The 16,620-nt window shown below is 46.6% G+C and overlaps 1 protein-coding gene across 3 annotated transcripts in view; it reads right to left on the reverse strand.

Moving 5' to 3' along the window:
• The window catches only part of NIPAL3 (NIPA like domain containing 3), a 53,728-nt gene that overhangs the window by 8,831 nt on the left and 28,277 nt on the right, over positions 1-16,620 (reverse strand). For all 3 annotated transcript variants that reach the window (XM_077899111.1, XM_077899112.1, XM_077899113.1), the window contains exons 5-10: positions 14,870-14,929; positions 12,433-12,578; positions 8,712-8,808; positions 6,144-6,279; positions 4,213-4,301; positions 1,914-1,977 (exon numbers count right to left, since the gene is read on the reverse strand). In XM_077899111.1, the coding sequence (XP_077755237.1) occupies positions 1,914-1,977; positions 4,213-4,301; positions 6,144-6,279; positions 8,712-8,808; positions 12,433-12,578; positions 14,870-14,929 (592 nt within the window). The remainder of the gene's footprint in view (positions 1-1,913; positions 1,978-4,212; positions 4,302-6,143; positions 6,280-8,711; positions 8,809-12,432; positions 12,579-14,869; positions 14,930-16,620) is intronic.

Consider the following 16,620-nt stretch of genomic DNA (forward strand, 5'->3'; position numbering starts at 1 on the left):
AGGGAGAGAGAGAAGAAAGGCCAGAGTGAGGGTGAGAGGGCTCACTTTACAACCCAGGTAACAGGCAACAGGGGAAAAAAGGGCTGCAGGCTGCAGGCTGCAGAGAGGGGCTTGCTGCTGAGCAGACTGGGGAGGCTGCCTGCCTGAGATGGGCAGGGAGCAGATGCAAGATAAATAACAGCTTCATACGCCTTTCATGCTGCACTGCATTGATCAGGATGAATTAGACTCTCCCAGGCAAAACTCCCATGGCTCTTCACTTCCATTTAGCCTGTATCTTAGAACCTTGCCTTAAAAAAAACATTTTTTTTAAAATAAAAAAAGTTCTTTATGCAATCAATACAGGAGGAGAGTAAGAAAAAGTTAGAAAGTCCCTGAACTCCCCCTGGTCCCACTCCCCCAGGTAGGTGTATATTTCTCTAGAGTCATTTCCCCCCCTTTCTCCTAGAACTTAAATAGGAACACTTTCTAAAAACTGAGGTGTTGTTTACATGCATAAACCCTAAATGTAGTGCTTGATTAATCGTACCTGTGTGTATACTTTTGTGATTACCACCTAGGTCAACAGAGAAGACATTTCCATCCCCTCCACCCCAGAGGGGTGCCCTTCCCAATCCATGCTAACCCAGAGGAAGCCACTATTCTGATCTCTATCACCCAATACTTGATTTGCCTATTCTTGAACTTCTTTATTTTATATTTTAAAAGATCTATCTATTTATTTGGGAGAGAGAGAGAGAGAGAGAGAGAGAGAGAGAGAGAGAGATGGGTGGGGCAGAGGGAGAGGGAGAAAATCTCAAGCAGATTGCCCAGTGAGTGCAAAGCCTGACCCAGGGCTCAATCTCATGACCTGAGCTGAAACCAATAGTTGAGCACTTAACTGCGCTACCCAGGTACCCCATCCTGTTCTTGAACTTCTTGTAAGTTAAATCATACAGTGTGTACCCTGGTTTCTTTCACTTGTAAATGTTTTTAAGGTTCATTCACTTTATTGTATGTATTAGTAGTTCATTATTTTTAATTGTTATATTGAATCCATTGTCTGAATAGGCTATATCATCTCTCCTGTTGATAGACATCTGGGTTGTAACCAATTTGAGTATATGATGAATAAAGCTGTTATAAATATTCAGGTAGAAGTCATTTTGTCAATATATGTATTATACATTTCTTTGGGATATATATCTAGATGCATTACTTCTAGATCATAGGGTAGACTATACATTTAAAAAAATCTAATTTTTTCCATTTAATGTATCCTAGACATGGTTTGATGTATCTATAGACTGGCCTCGATTTTTCAAAATGACAGCATGGGACTTTATTATATGAACATCCATAATTTATTTAACTGTATCCTACTGCTGGGCATTTAGGCTACTTCTAATTATTTATTTACACAATTAATTTTTAAATTAATAAACAGCTTCATCCATGTGTCTTTGTGTCCCATTTGGAAGGCTGCATCAAACATTGCTCATTTACAATTTTTATTGACATTGTCAAATTGCCCTCTGGTATTAAAGATCTGCTCAGTGTGGCAGTGAGCTGGTCTCCTTGTCTTCTTGCCAACACAGATATTATCAATCTTGTTAGTTTTTGCAAAATGATGGCATCTCATGTGGCTTCAAAATGTATTTCTGTGATCTGGGGTGAGGCTGAGAGTCTTTTCATGTGTCAAAATGGGATATTTTAGAAGTGACAGAGAGATTAAAGCCCAAAGAAAAGAATGGGGAAGGAGATAAAGCCCTTTGGGGAGTAAAATGCTCATTTATCTCTGGGGGACAAAGCTCTGAGTCCTGGCTGCTCCCCTGGCTCTAGAGGGTCTCCTGAGAGGCGGAAGCAGTAGTGAGGACAGATAGGCAACCACCACAGTGCAAACCACCTCATGTGGCCAGAGAACAGGAACTCACCCCAGTGCAAACATGCAGATGTGCAGTGCATCCTCCCCAATGAAGTCCAGGTAAAATACTGCACCTGGAGCAGCAGATAATAGAAAATACAGGTGAGCTATTTTCAAATCACCTCCTTGCCAGTCTGTCTAGGATTCGGTAAGCTCTCTTCCCTGCAGGAAACCAAAGTGCTCAGAAACATGATGACCAGCAGGGTCCACATTAGAAGAATGGAATAAAAGCCATTTAGGGGGACAGATTATCTTTTCTTTTTCCTTCTATACCCTTCTTACCTTCATCTTTTTTTTCTTAACTTTTTATTTTGAGATAATATTAGACTCACAAAAATAGGGAGTTTTCATGGACCGTGCATCCAGCCTCCCCTAATGAAACATTGTAGGAATTAAACTGCAGACTTTATTTACCAGGTTTTACACACACCTTCACCCATGGTTTTTGTTTTTATTTTTAGATTTATTTATGTATTTGAGAGAGGGAAAGAGAGAGAGAGAGAGGGTGCACGTGTGTGCGTGAGTGAATGGGGTAGGGAAGGGCAAGCAGAAGAGAGAGAGAACGTGTTAAGAAGACTGGGTGTTGAGCAGGAAGCCCGATGAGGGGGCTCAATCCCAGGACCCTGAGAGTAGGATCTGAGCCAAAATCAAGAGTCTGATGCTCAACCAACTGAGTGACCCAGACCCCACTCTCTAGTCTTTCTTTTTTTTTTTTTTAAGATTTTATTTATTTATTCATGAGAGAGAGAGAGAGAGAGAGAGAGAGGCAGAGACATTGGCAGAGGGAGAAGCAGGCTCCAAGCAGGGAGCCTGATGTGGGACTTGATCCTGGAACTCCAGGATCACGCCCTGTGCCAAAGGCAGATGCTCAACCCTAGAGCCACCCAGGCATCCCTCTCCCATCTTTCTTTTTTTTTTTTTTTTTTTTAGATTTTATTTATTTATTCATGAGAGACACAGAGAGAGAGAGGCAGAGACACAGGCAGAGGGAGAAGCAGGCTCCCTGCAGGGAGCCTGTCGTGAGACTCGATCCCGTCCCATCTTTCTTAAGATGGAAAAGCAAGGCTTCGTGTTAAGCTATCAGAGCCTTCTAACCTTGCATGGTCAGCAGATGGCAGGCCTGCAGGCCCACTCCTATGACGTTAGAGTGACAAGCGCTTGCGACCCTCAAGTGCCCTGTAGCCAGTGTCTATCTGGACTCATTTCACCTCTAGGGGCTTCGTGGTGTATCCTCAGCTCCTGATTCCCACCCAGCTTCTGCCTCCATTGTACTATTGGCTATTCCTTTCAACCTTGACTGGACTCAGGGTCTTGACCATGACCTAAATCTTCACACTGGGTCCACTTTCTGGCTGCTCTGGGTCAATGCCCCACTGGATCCACAGTACTGCTCACAGCACAGGCCCTGGAAGGCCATGTGCCTATCTTGTTCTTGCCTCTGTGAGCAGGATTTGGGCATGATTGTCTAAAGCGCAAAACATATGGCTTTAGGGCCAGGCTTTCCTCAAAGGGAGGCACACTCTGGCTCTTACTGGTCTTTTCACTTTAAAGATTTTAGTCTTCATTACCTTTAAAAACCAATACATTCTGATAGGCTTGCAGCCTCTGAAGCTACTCTACCCACCTAAAAGTAGTGGTGGAGTAGAAGAAAGGGGGAATATAAAAATGATGACAGGTTACCCAGCACCTATTACACTGCAGATGCTTCATATGTCATGACCTCTAGAAATTGTAGAGAAGAAATCTGTGGTCGCTTAGACAGTGGAGCTAGTAGACGGTAGCAAAAAAATCGTTAAAGAAACTCTGTACAGGGATGCCTGGATGGCTCAGCGGTTGAGCGTCTGCCTTTGGCTCGGGTCCTGATCCTGGGATCCAGGATCGAGTCCTGCATTGGGCTCCTTGCAGGAAGCCTGCTTCTCCCTCTGCCTATGTCCCTGTCTCTCATGAAAAAATAAATGAAATCTTTAAAAAAAAAAAAAGAAATCTTGTACAAGCTGTACTAGGTACATATTGCACATATTTCAATTCTGGGAGGTGAGTGTTATTACTCCTATTTCGTGAACATGGAACCGAGGCTCAAGGAGGTTAAGTGATTTTCCTAGAGCCACACAGCTGTATGTCTGTGCTGGGGTGCAAACCCAGGTCTCTCTGGGTCAAAATTCTGTACTTTCTTCTGAAGACACATACAACTCTGACAGGTAAAACATGTCGGCAGAACTGGCCTTTTGACAGGGCCTCATCCCTCCACATTGGGGTAACGTCCCTGCTGCTAGGGTAGGAGATGGAAATCTAGTAGTCACCACCCTTACCTGCTGTGATGGCAATGGTAGTGGACAGAATGTAGCCCACGCTGGCAATCAAAGAGGAGTCGTACATCTGTGAGGCTTGACTTAAAAACCTTCAATACAAGAACACTCTGGTCAGTGGGCGTGTCAGAAAGGCTGAAGTGAGAGCTGGTGACAGTAGGCTTAGCTTGAAATATGAAGACAGCACATGAAAGAAGGATGCCACCCCACTGCATCTCTGGGTCCTGGGTCCACACTTCACTCCCATTTTCCCTTGGACACACAGCCTGTTCCCCACACAGCGGCCATGTCCTGCCGGCCTCACACTTCTGACCACGCGGTTCTTGTCACCTGAAATGCCTTTGTCCTCACATCAGTGTCCCCTGTGTCCCCAACCCCCTACGAAGGGCCATCCTGTTCTCACAAACAGTCCAAAAAACTCATACAGCACTTATCACATTTTGCCTGTCACTGTCATTATTTTTTTTGTTATTATTATTTTTTTAAAACAAATACTCTTCTTCCTGAAAGAATCATGTGCTCACTACAATAAATGCAGGAAAAAGGGAGAAAGAAAATTAGAATCATTCCCACTCTCTCCATCTAGGATACACAATCCCTCATTTCAGAATATATTCTTTGTTCATCCTCTGTGTAGCATTTTAGGTATTACTACTAGTTGCCTTACAGTGACATATTTCCCACTCCATTGTATTTGTCTGTTTACAGGACTAGGAGAGCCCCAAGGATGGTGACTATTGGTCCTGCCTCTGTGTGCGGGAAGCCCATGGGCCTGGCAACAGGAGGCCCTCGGTGGATGTGTGGATGTGTGCTGACAGGGTGAGTGAGATGCTCCCCAGGAGGCAGGCGAGGCGTTGGATTCACCTCTGTAACCCTGGAGTGCTCAGCACAGAGCCCGGTGCTGGGTGGGCTCAGGAGTGATGACCAGAATCTCTGTATAGGACTCAGGACAGTAATAATCAATATAATAATAGTTACATAATCATAAAAGAGGCTGGGATTTTTGGGAGGTTATCCTGGGAACAGCTCTGAGAGCTTCATGCTTCTTTTAGGAAGGGGCTGTTGTTATTCTCACTTGTGGACAAGGAATCTGATCCTAGAGAAGCTGAGGCAGAGGCCTGGAGTGGAGGGGTGTAGGGCGTGGGTTGGGGAGCCTGATGCCTGGGTTCACACCTCTGCCCTGCCCCTTTGGTTTCTCAAACGCAAAATGAGGATGGTATCATCTGCTTCAAAGGGGTTTTGTGGGAGTCAAATGAATTTAAGTTCATGTGAAAGTAGGGTGTGTGAGCAGCTTCCACTGGTACCCCCACAGCAGCGGTCACTCCAAACTGCTCGAGGCCACTGCTGGAGGACGGTGAGCCCAGGCCACCAGAGCCTGGGGCCTGCCCTGCCCAGGATCAATCAGCCTCGTGTGCAGCAGGGCCATCCAGGCCCTCTCAGACACTCTGTTGGGCACTGGGTCTCAGATGGGGACAAGGCCCAGGTCTACCCTCAGGACTACCAGTTCTGAGACAGAAATGATCATCTCACTCTTGGGGAAGACTTCTTGAGGATAAGAAATGACAACTTGCTGTTTCCCACCTAGCGGACAAATAGGTGCCTCATGGGGACTGCACAGCTTCTTCTAGAGTCCCTGAAACAGATGCCTGCCTTGGAGCAGAGGGGAAGTGAGGCCACCTCTGATCTCGCACTTCTCACAGTTTGAGGCAGAGAGAAAAACACATCCACTCCAGGCTTTGTCTTTCAAGCTGCACAGAGTCCCTCCATGTGACAACTCAGCGGCCCCTCTCTCTACAGTAGACACTGAACTTTGGTGTCAGGCTGTGTCTATATGTTTTGCTTTCCCTACAGCTTCAAAAACACATGAAATCAGGCCCAAGAAAGGGCAGAGACCCATGAGGAGAGGCCCAGCAGGAAAAGAACTTGCCACTCACGCAGCCTGGTAGACAGCAGTGGCCACCATGCACACGAACATCACGTAGAAGATGGGGTAATCGAGCTGCAGGTTCCCCTGTATGGACAGGACGAGCATCCCAGCCACGGCCTTCACTGTCACCACCGTCATTGAGCCTGCAGAAGGTGAACGAGGACGAAGGGAGGGAGTTACACCCTGGAAGTCAGTTTATGACTCCTAAGGACTTGGTGAAAAAAATGGAGGGGGCCACCCTGGTGATGACAAAGATGCCATCTGCATCAGATCTCATGCTCCTTCCATGAGTTGCCTGCTCTGTGCTACATCCAAGAAGAGAGGCAAGCAAAATACCAACAGATGCTTCCAAATGTCACCTCTGAACTCCAGCAAGAAAAGGCATTGAGTCTAAGTTTCTGAATAGCAGAGGGACGGCGCTTTGCCTGGAATGTCAAAAGAATCGTTAAATGGATAAATGAACTTCCTTTGAGTATCATTCTCCTGGCAATCACAGGGAAAAAAACATGTGGTGTGTAAAGAGCGCTCTCTCTCTCTCTCTCTATTTAAAAAAAAATTGGGGGGCACCTGGGTAGCTCAGTGGTTGAGCGTCTGTCTTTGGCTCAGGGCATGATTGAGGTCCTGGGATTGAGTCCCGCATCGGGCTCCCCGTAGGGAACCTGCTTCTCCCTCTGCCCAGGTCTCTGGCTCTTTCTGTGTCTCTCATGAATAAATAAAATCTTAAAAAAAATGTTTTTAATGCTCACTCACTTGTATTTTTAAAAATATTTCATGAGACAGAGGTCTCTGAATGTTTTTGAATCCTACCCCTATGCACATGCATGCACATACTTTTCAAAATATTCGTGTCTGTGCATCTTAAAGGGCTACTCATATAATACTGTGCTTGTATGATTTGCACATTATAAAAATATGCAGGAAATATCACTGCTCACCTCACTGTGGGGGCCACTGCTTTACTCAGTGGTGCAGAAATGATTAACTAAATCGTCAGAACCCCCTGCCAAAGCAGGAGTTAAGAGAAACCACCCCCAAGTACAGGTACAAATGAAGCCCCTCATTCCGGCTGAAATGTTGTGCTTTCCTATTTTTCTCGGTTTCTATTGGTTTTCCCTCTTGCCAACAGTCCACCACACACAGTGGCTTCTGGACCGCCCAGGGACCTAGATGACAGCTTCCAAACATCAGTAGTTACAACAGACACTTTCATGAGGGTGTCTCTGTTAGTGAGAAGGGGACAGAAGGAGGGTGCCCTTAGAGCCTTCTGGCCTTCCTACTCACCAGGGAGGACATTTGGGGACCGTGACCTTCCAATCTTCTTGAAAAATCACCAAGGAATGGACCCCCGATATAAGCTACTCAAGGGACAAACCACTAAAGCTTTATGCTCGGTGAAAGATGCCAGTCACAAAAAAGCCACGTATTATAGGGTTCTGTTTATACTGTATACTTTAAAGAGGTAAATTTTATGGTATGTAAATTATATCTCAATAGAGCAGTTTAAAAAAAAAAATCAGGGAGTTGGGTGGCTCAGTGGTTGAGCATCTATCTGTCTTCAGCTCAGGTTGTGATCCCAGGGTCCTGGGATCGAGTCCCACATCAGGCTCCTTGCAGGGAACCTGCTTCTCCCTCTGCCTCCATCTCTGTGTCTCTCATGAATAAATAAATAAATAAAATATCTTTAAAAATAAATCTAAATAATGGAATCTTGTCCTACAATGGCCCCTGTCTGTCACTGGAGTGGCTGAGGGCCTGTCACTGGAGTGGGGGCTCGGTATAGGAAGGACAGAAGACCCGCCACATGTCTCGGGCACTCGTGCCCCTCTCACTAAAGCCTGCTCTCCCCCCTGAGATTTGGGTGTTCTCCTGTGCCTATTTTTAGAGGACAGTGCGGCTTACACGGTAAGGAGTCACCAGCCTGAGGCCACAGAGTCCCCAGGAGGCAGCAGTGGGGTTCCCCCCACCTCTTCGCTGGGAGGCACGAGCACCTCTCATAGCTCTAGTTAGCGTATCAAACCCCATGGGGGGCCAGGCCTCGCCTCAGTCTGATGGAGGAGCCATCTGCCACACTGAACTCATCCTTCTGGAAGGAGAGGCAAAAAAGTGAGGGAGCACAAGCAGTTCCTGCTTTTGACTCCAGAACTCGTTCCCAGCCTAACAGGTTCACTGAAGCCCCAAGGGCTGGGTTGCTGGGGCCTGCCCTGCCTCTGTCTTCTCTGGAAGGACTCCTGCCCCACCTCACCCTTACTCTGCTTCCCTCCTCTTCACCGGCATCCTCACTGCCCCGACTCATCTAGCACCTCTGCAACTGTCTACTTGCCTGCCGGCCAATCCTCCCTTCAGACCGGAGCCCCCATCCCCAAGGCCGGGGGGCCTTCTGGCTCGTTCACCGCCGTGCCCAGTTTCCAGCACCGTCCCTGGCACTTAGGGGCCTCTCGGGATTTGAGCAAAAGACACTGAACGCAGTCAGCGGCCTTACAGAACTGATGGAACTGATGGAAGGCCCTCCGGTCAGCGGGGACCTAGTGGCGCCCCTTGATGGTGGCAAACCTGGATCCCTCAGACCCCCACTTACCGAGTAAGGCCACCAGGAGAAGAATCACGATGATGTTGTTGGCGTTCTTCTCCTTGTAGAAGTACAGCAGCAGGCAGAACAGGATGATCTCCACGAGCTGTGGACGAAAGCAGCAAGAGGGGCGGTCAGCGGGGAGGGGGCCGAGGACCTGGGCAAGACCGGGAGATGCTGGTGGGCTGTGCGGGAGTTTATGCTGAGAGTCAGGCTTGAAAGGCTGCTGATACATCCAGCATTTCCCAAACTACTGATCGACACCCGAGGGGAAAAGGAGGGAACTCTGAATGCACTCAGAGGGAAACTCTACCCCTTCCCTGGGTAACACCAACAAGGAGTTCACCTTGGAGCTTTGGGGGTAATATGCTGGCCTCACACGCACCCCCTCCATCTCATCTTAGATGGCCAGGATCCATTGGGCTGAGAAGGTTTCTTCCTGCTTTTGCTCCTCTGTGGTAACCCCATTAAAACTGAAGGTCAAAGAGGGAGACACTTGTTCACTGAGCAGAGGAGCTCCCTGGTCTAAGTGGACAGGTATACACACCCTCATCCCCTAACCAAGCCTCCAACATGTGTGGCTCGGTAGGGTAGAAAGACAAGGGCATTTGGAGTCAGGGAGGCCCAAGTTGGATACTGGATCTGCTTCTAAAATGGTTGTGCGACCTTGGGTAAGTCGCTTAACTGCTCAAACCTCAGTTACCTCCTCCGTGAAAGACAGATAAGGATTCTTACTTTTCAGGGCCATGATCCCAGCTAATACTTTTAAATACAGAGCCCTCCGTACTAGGGCTCATTCAATCAGCAGAACAATTCTACGAAGCAGGCACTATCACAATTCTCAGCCAATAAAAGGGCAGAGCTGGATCTGAACCTGGATGGTGTGGCTCCTGGGCCTGTACGCTTTCCCACCAGGCGACAAAGCCTAAAAGCAGGAGGCCTAGGAAACGGGGATTAGAAGGGGCTCAGTCAGTAGAATCACTGCAACTGTGAAGAGAGTGTTCCCTCCTTGCCTTAAAAGACCCTCCTCGTTACCCCTCAAGGGCTTGAAGTTAGGCCAGCGCCAGCACCCAGCAGGAGACAGCAGGAAACCTTGATGGGGCTCAGCTCCAAGTGCCTACCCCAACCTCCCACCGGAGTTTCTTTATCATGAAAACCAACGCAGAAACATCAATGGGCATTCTAAAAAGTTTTTAAATTCCTCATAATTAGATACCGTTAAAGACACCAGCTGTTTTCATTTTCCTGTTCCTTCCCATCTTTGTTGCAGTGAACGTGTTTTATCTATTCATCATCATAGTCGATGCACAGTTTTGTATTGGGCTGTTTTAAGTCACCAAAAACAATTCTCGTATTTTATGACGGTGTCATAATTATCTTTAATTGCTGCAGAACACACGATGGAGTAGATGAGTTGCTCATCAACATTCTTAACCATCGAGCGTGCACTAAGGAGGCCTGGTTTTCCAACCATTCCTCATGATGCTTAAATGTGGTGCTGGAATAGCGCTGGGCCTTCTACTGCAGGATGGCTGTGTATGCATCCTCGAGTTCTGGGAGCGTGTCTCCTCCCTCCCTCCCTCCCTCCCTCCCTTCCTCTCTTTCTCTCCTCCCTCCTTCCCTCTGTCTTTCCTTTCCTCCTCTCTCCCTCCTACTCTCCTTCCTCCCCTTCCCTCCTTCCATCCCTCCCTCCTTCCTTCCTGTCTTTCTTTCTTGAAGTATAGCTGACACGCAATGTCACATTAGTTTCAGGTGAACAACCCCGTGACTGGACAACTCTCTCCACTCTCTGTGACGCTATGCTCACAAGCGTACCTACCGTCCGTCTGATATACGCAGTATTTGGCACCTAGCAGATAATAAATATTTACTGAATTTGATTTGGCCAAATCTCTCCAGCTGGCAGCATTGGGGTACAACAGAAGTTGCTCAATCAGAGGGCTGAGAGCCATCAGGGGGAGGGAGCAGGGGAAGGGACAGAGGCAGGGAAACAATGTGAACAAACAGCTCCCCCCAGGGAGAGGTTTGGCCAGGGCTTCCACTGGATACCCCTTTGCGGGAGCCACACTGGAAATCAGTGCCTGCACAGCAGCCTCCTGAGTTGCCCTCAAGTTACCTTTAGCCTATGGGAGGGGTTTTCTGCCATTTTTTGAACATGCGGTGATGTATGCACCAGCTAAGCATGCACAGTTGAACCAAAGCGCCTAAGTAACAGAAAATGTCTAAGTTCCTTAGTGTATCAAGCTGCTGCTGCTGCCCCCAGGACATTGCATAAAAACTTCCTGCCCTAACCCCAAGAGGAGACAGTGCTCTGACAGCTATCTGCCTGTCTCCTTACTGGTGACAAGTAATAAAAGGACTTTGAATTCGACACTGCCTCAGGTTGTATTCAATTTAACAGTGATCCCCGCCTACCCGCCCCCCTCCTCCCACCCCGCCGAGTCCAGGTACAGCCAGACACAAGGAAGGAAGACAAATTGAGTTGGTCACTGGGCATCTGCCAAGTGCTGGCTGATTTCTACATAGCCTCGCATGTACTAGGTGCCAGTCCTGGTCCAGTGACTTGCACCAGCTCATCAAGAAGGAGGCAGAGCTCCCAACTAGGTGACGTGGCCAAGGCCACACAGCACACAACAGACTGTAGCCCAGGCCTCCCTGAGAGGAAAGTCTGTTTTCTGGGATTAAGCTTTTTCCAAAGAAGGAGGCTCTCTGGTTCTGTCCTATAGCCATGTCTCCATGCCCACCAGGGGCTCGCGGGGGCTGGCAAGGGGTCAGGAGATGATGCAGTTTCAATCCTGGGGAAATCTATCTTCTGCCTTGTGAGCCAACTAAGAAAACAGGACCTTCTCAGTCTTTAGAGTGGTGCCAGACTGCTTAAGTCAGAGCAACAAGAGTGATCACCTTCATCACCAGACCATGGTGAAGGATGGTGGGCCCTGAAGCCAGCTTTGAATCCAGCTCTGCTCTCCTGGGGACTCTGGGCAGTCAGCCAACCTCTGTGAGCTTCAGTTGCCTCATCCATAAAACAGGGAGAAAAACATTTACCTTATAGAGTGGTTGGGAGAATCTGGGACGATATGTAAGAAAGTGTCTTGCACAGTGCCTGGCACGGAACAAGAATATATAGCAGTAGCTGGATCAAATACTTTACGTGCTTCCTCAACCAGTTTATCTGTAGACCTAACATGGAACAGAACTGGGGCTGAAAGTCTATGAGACTGTTTCCAGTGTCTCCTGTGTTTCTATCAGCTTCTATCAGCTTCTATCAGCTGTGTGATACCCGGAAAAAATAAATAACACATCTATGACTTTTTAAAATTTTAACTGTTTTTCTTACCATAAAAGTCTTACATGCTCACTGTAGAAATTTCAGATGATGCATAAAGACAAAGGTGGAATGAAAACTCAATCATAATTCCAGCTCCCAGAGACAACTATGGATGGGATTTCTATGTTTTCATCCAGTCCTTCAGTGTTACATCATATCTACATACCTGCAGTATCTCTAAAAACTATAATTATATTATTTATGCAGATTTAGACATTACTCAGAACATAAGTGAAAAAAGCACTTCCCATGAACGAATACTTCCCACAAAGCACGGTCTTTAGTGCTGTGAAATATGCCCCAATTCTCTCAAATTCCCTACTGCTGGACACTCAGGTTCTCCAAGCCTACGACTTGATACTCCTTCCTGCTATCTCGGGCAGGACCAGTGGCTTCTCTTACCATGTACAAGAGAAAAGGCCAGCTCACGAGGTGCTTGGTGATGTTCTCGCCCGTCATCTTCTCGTGACTGTTAGGTGCGAATGTCACCAGCAAGTAGGTGCCCACAATGGCCAAACCGCAGCCAACGAAGGACAAGACGTAGCGCCCTGTGGGGAAGGAGGGAGGCTATCACAGGCTCACTGCAGAAGTAGGCTTCAGGCCCGTATGTGTTTCTTTTTTCTTTCTTTTTTTTAAAGACTTTATTTATATAGTTGACAGAAAGAGAGCACAAGCAGGGGGAGTAGCAGAAGGAGAGGGAGAAGCAGGCTCCCCACTGAGCAGGGAGCCCAATGCAGGGCTCCATCCCTGAGATCATGACCTGAGCCAAAGGCAGATGCCCAACCAACTGAGCCACTCAGGAGGCACCCCCTGATCCCCTGGATGTGTTTTTAGGGCAACACATGATAATCTAATTTTTAAAGTGAAGAAACACCCCAAATAGCAGGTCACCTCACTTATTGTTATTTAAAAAAATAACATTTAATATTAAAAAATTTTAGTGAGATGTGGCATGTATACTAAAAAGTGCTCAATGAATTCTCACAAAGTGAACATATCCATGTAACCAGCACCCAGATCAAGAAAGGGAACGTTAGCAGGATCCCAACATCCTCACTTGTGCCCCCTTCCAGTCACTAGGCCGCAGCACCGGGGTATGACCCTGACTTCTACCAGCCCTGACAGTTTGCCTGGTTTTGTACTTTCTCTAAGTGGACTCGTACTGTATGGTTTCTTGCGTCTGTGTTCACCTATGTTTGTGAGTTTGTGAGATTCATCTGAATCCTGGCGTGGAGGGTAGGTGTCTCATGCCTGTATGGTGTGTGACACAATTTATCCATTCTGATGCTGATGGGTGTTTAAATACTCCCGGGATTATATCAAGTAACGTTGCTATGAGCATCCTTGTGCATGTCATTTGGAAAACATACTGTTTGAATTTCTGTTGGGTATAAAACTTGGAGCAGGAATTCCTGGGTCAGGGGATACATGGACGTTCAGCTTAGTAGTTACTATCAAATGGTTTTACAAGCTGGTTGCACCAATTTCCACTCCCACTGGGAGCGTATCAGAGTTAAGACTGCCTTTTTCTTCTCCTTCATGGTAGCCATTCTGCTACTGCACTGTGGTTTGAGTACATTTTATGGGGAAGGTTTGAAAGTCAGAATCACTTTATGGGCGGGGCACCTGGGTGGCTCAGTCAGTTAAGTATCTGCCTTAGGCTCAGGTTATGATCTCAGGGTCCTGGGATCAAGCCCTGCAACGGGCTCCCTGCTCAGTGGGGAGCCTGCTTCTCCCTTTCCTGTCCACTTGTGCTCTCTCTTGCTATCTCTTTCTGTCTTTCAAATAAATAAACAAAATCATAAAAAAAAAAAAGAGTTACTGTCTGGGCAATATAAAAAAAACAAATATAATGAAACCTCACAAGTAAACCTTCAGAGCCTACCATGTACCTTATAAAAATGACCTTATCATTTCCCATCTGCTAGTTAACCTAGCCCCAAGGGACCAGTCCAAATACTATTAATATTGTATTCCATAGACCTGTCAGAGACTATTTGTGGGGCCGAAGCCCCAAGCCTAGCTACCCCTGTACTCCACCCTCTGCCATCAGGACTACTGCAAATCACTCTGAGTCTTTTGGTCTTGGCATCATATATTTGCTGAGCAGTAGGTCTGCTTTTTTCAGTGTAAGATTCTTTTCTCTTTTAGCCTCCTGGCCCCGTCTTGCTCTTATCCTATACCAATGATCAGAACAGTGGTTCCCAAACCTGGCTGTGTGAGCCAGTTCATCTGGCTGCATGCCTAAGTTGCATGTTCTAATCTAGGTTGTATAAGTAATAATGATAACTTCTGACCTCCATGTTTTTGTTTCCCATTTGCTTTAGAACTCATTTTAGGTAAAGAAAGTGCCTTTTATCAGGTCTCCTAAAATCCCAACAATAGATGTGTAATAAATATTGATGGAATGGAATGAAATAAATTCCCTTTTTCAGAAGTCTCACAGATGATTCTATTGTGTAACCAGGTTTGGGAAATACTGATTTAAAAACCCAGCTCTCAGAAGCCTGATGAGGGTGGAATATAGAACACAGAGGGGAGCAGGAGACAGAGGATCTCTATATCGGGGTGAGCTGGGTTTTTTTTTAAGATTTTATTTATTTATTCTTGAGAGACATACAGAGAGAAGCAGAGACATAGGCAGAGGGAGAAGTAGGCTCCCCGTGGGGAGCCCAATGTGGGACTCGATCCCAGGACCCTGGGAACACAACCTGAGCTGAAGGCAGACACTCAAGCACTGAGCCACCCAGGCACCCCTAAATTGGGGTAAGCTCGTTTTGTAATGAACGAACAGCACAAGCACAGAATTAAGAACAGGGGCTAAAATTGGTGAACTTACTCAGAAAGTCTTTAGGTTTCCATTTTTCTTTGATGAATATGATTCCTATGATGGCGCTAGCTATAAAAAGAAAAAAAAAAAAAGAAAAGAAAAAGCACAAGGAAAAGAAAAGTGAGGCTGTTACCAGTTCAATGGAGTCCCTTTACCCAGGCCCGAGGGCTAACTCATTTGCTTTATACCTAAGTACTTCCTAACCTCTCCCTCCTACTCCCCAAAACTCAGTTCTAGGCTCCTCTCTGAGCCTTCCCGAGGATTTCTGACAAGTCCAGGAGCACTGGTGTCAAGTGCTTGCAGTGTGACAGCTATTTCTGGCACATCTACCCATTTAGGTGGATGCCGTTATTATTCCCATTTGAAAAACGGGACATTGGGGCTAGGAGAGGTGAAGGATCTGCTTGGGACCATGCAGCTGGTAAGGACTGCCAGAGGCCAGGGCTCTAGCTTCTTCCACTGCCATGACTATCTGACACTTTGCCCTGGCTCTTCTGTCTCCCTCTCAAACTTCCTGGTCACTGCCCTGGATGGGGCTGGCAGTCACTGTGGACCAACCTGGAGACCTATTTCAGCTCTGCGTCTTCCGGCTGTTTGTCCTCGGGTGTCACTACATGTGAGTCTCAGTCTGGATCCAGCTCAGGCCTGCTCGCTGCTAGTTAAATAGTCAGGAAACCGCTGTGGCATGAGTGGCCACGGTGGCAGTCTTTATGGTCTTTACGCCATATAAATCAGAAACACTACAAATGAGGTCTTCCTTTTATCCTTTCCTACTTTTCTGCCCCTTTCTTCTTTTCCCGCTCCCTCCCTTCTCCCGCCACCTCATCCTCTTCTTTTTCTTCTCCCATTTTTCTCCCGCTCTCTGAATGTTGATTCATCAGTACACCACTGAAAACACCTCCTTCTCTGGGTTATAAGGGCAATTAAATGAGATAATGCACGTCAATCATGTGTCACACAGTAACTGCTCCATAACTGAGCCATTATTATCATGAAAGTACCTGGAATAGTGACTGATAAGTAATAGGTACCTAACAAATGGTGGTTATTACTTGAATAATTATTTATTTTTAATATTCTTTTTTTCCTGGGTGACTGAAAAAGCTCTGAGGGCCCCTTAATTTCTAGTGGCTGATACCTGAGAACCCATCATTCAACTCCAGTCTCTTATTTTTAAGAATTTGATTATTTGAATTACTAAATTATTACAATTCAGAGGCAAATATTTAAAGCACTTAGTCCCTCGGTCACCTATTTATCATTGTAAGGGGAGATTCTGGTGACTTTTCCAAGGTCAGTGAACCTTGATCCTTTCTCACTAATACACTAATACAACAATAAAGCAGGCCAGAGAGGACAGCAAGTCAGCAAGTGAAGGCCGGGACTGGGGATGGCTACCTGCCTCAACTAAAGGCATTCAGATTATGTTGTATTTCTTTCTATCTATCTATCTATCTATCTATCTATCTATCTATCTTTTAAAGATTTTATTTATTTATTCATGAGACACACACACACACACACAGAGAGAGAGAGAGAGAGAGAGAGGCAGAGACACAGGCAGAGGGAGAAGCAGGCTCCATGCAGGGAGCCTGATGAGGGACTCGATCCTGGGTCTCCAGGATCACACCCTGGGCTGAAGGCAGCGCTAAACACTGAGCCACCCGGGCTGCCCTTTTTTTAATTTTTAAAAAAATTCTTCATTTAAATTCATTTAGCTAATACATACTGTGTTGTTAGTTTCAGAGGCAGAATTTAGT

Source organism: Canis aureus, chromosome 5, assembly GCF_053574225.1.
Source record: "Canis aureus isolate CA01 chromosome 5, VMU_Caureus_v.1.0, whole genome shotgun sequence".
In the NCBI taxonomy this organism is placed as follows: domain Eukaryota; kingdom Metazoa; phylum Chordata; class Mammalia; order Carnivora; family Canidae; genus Canis; species Canis aureus.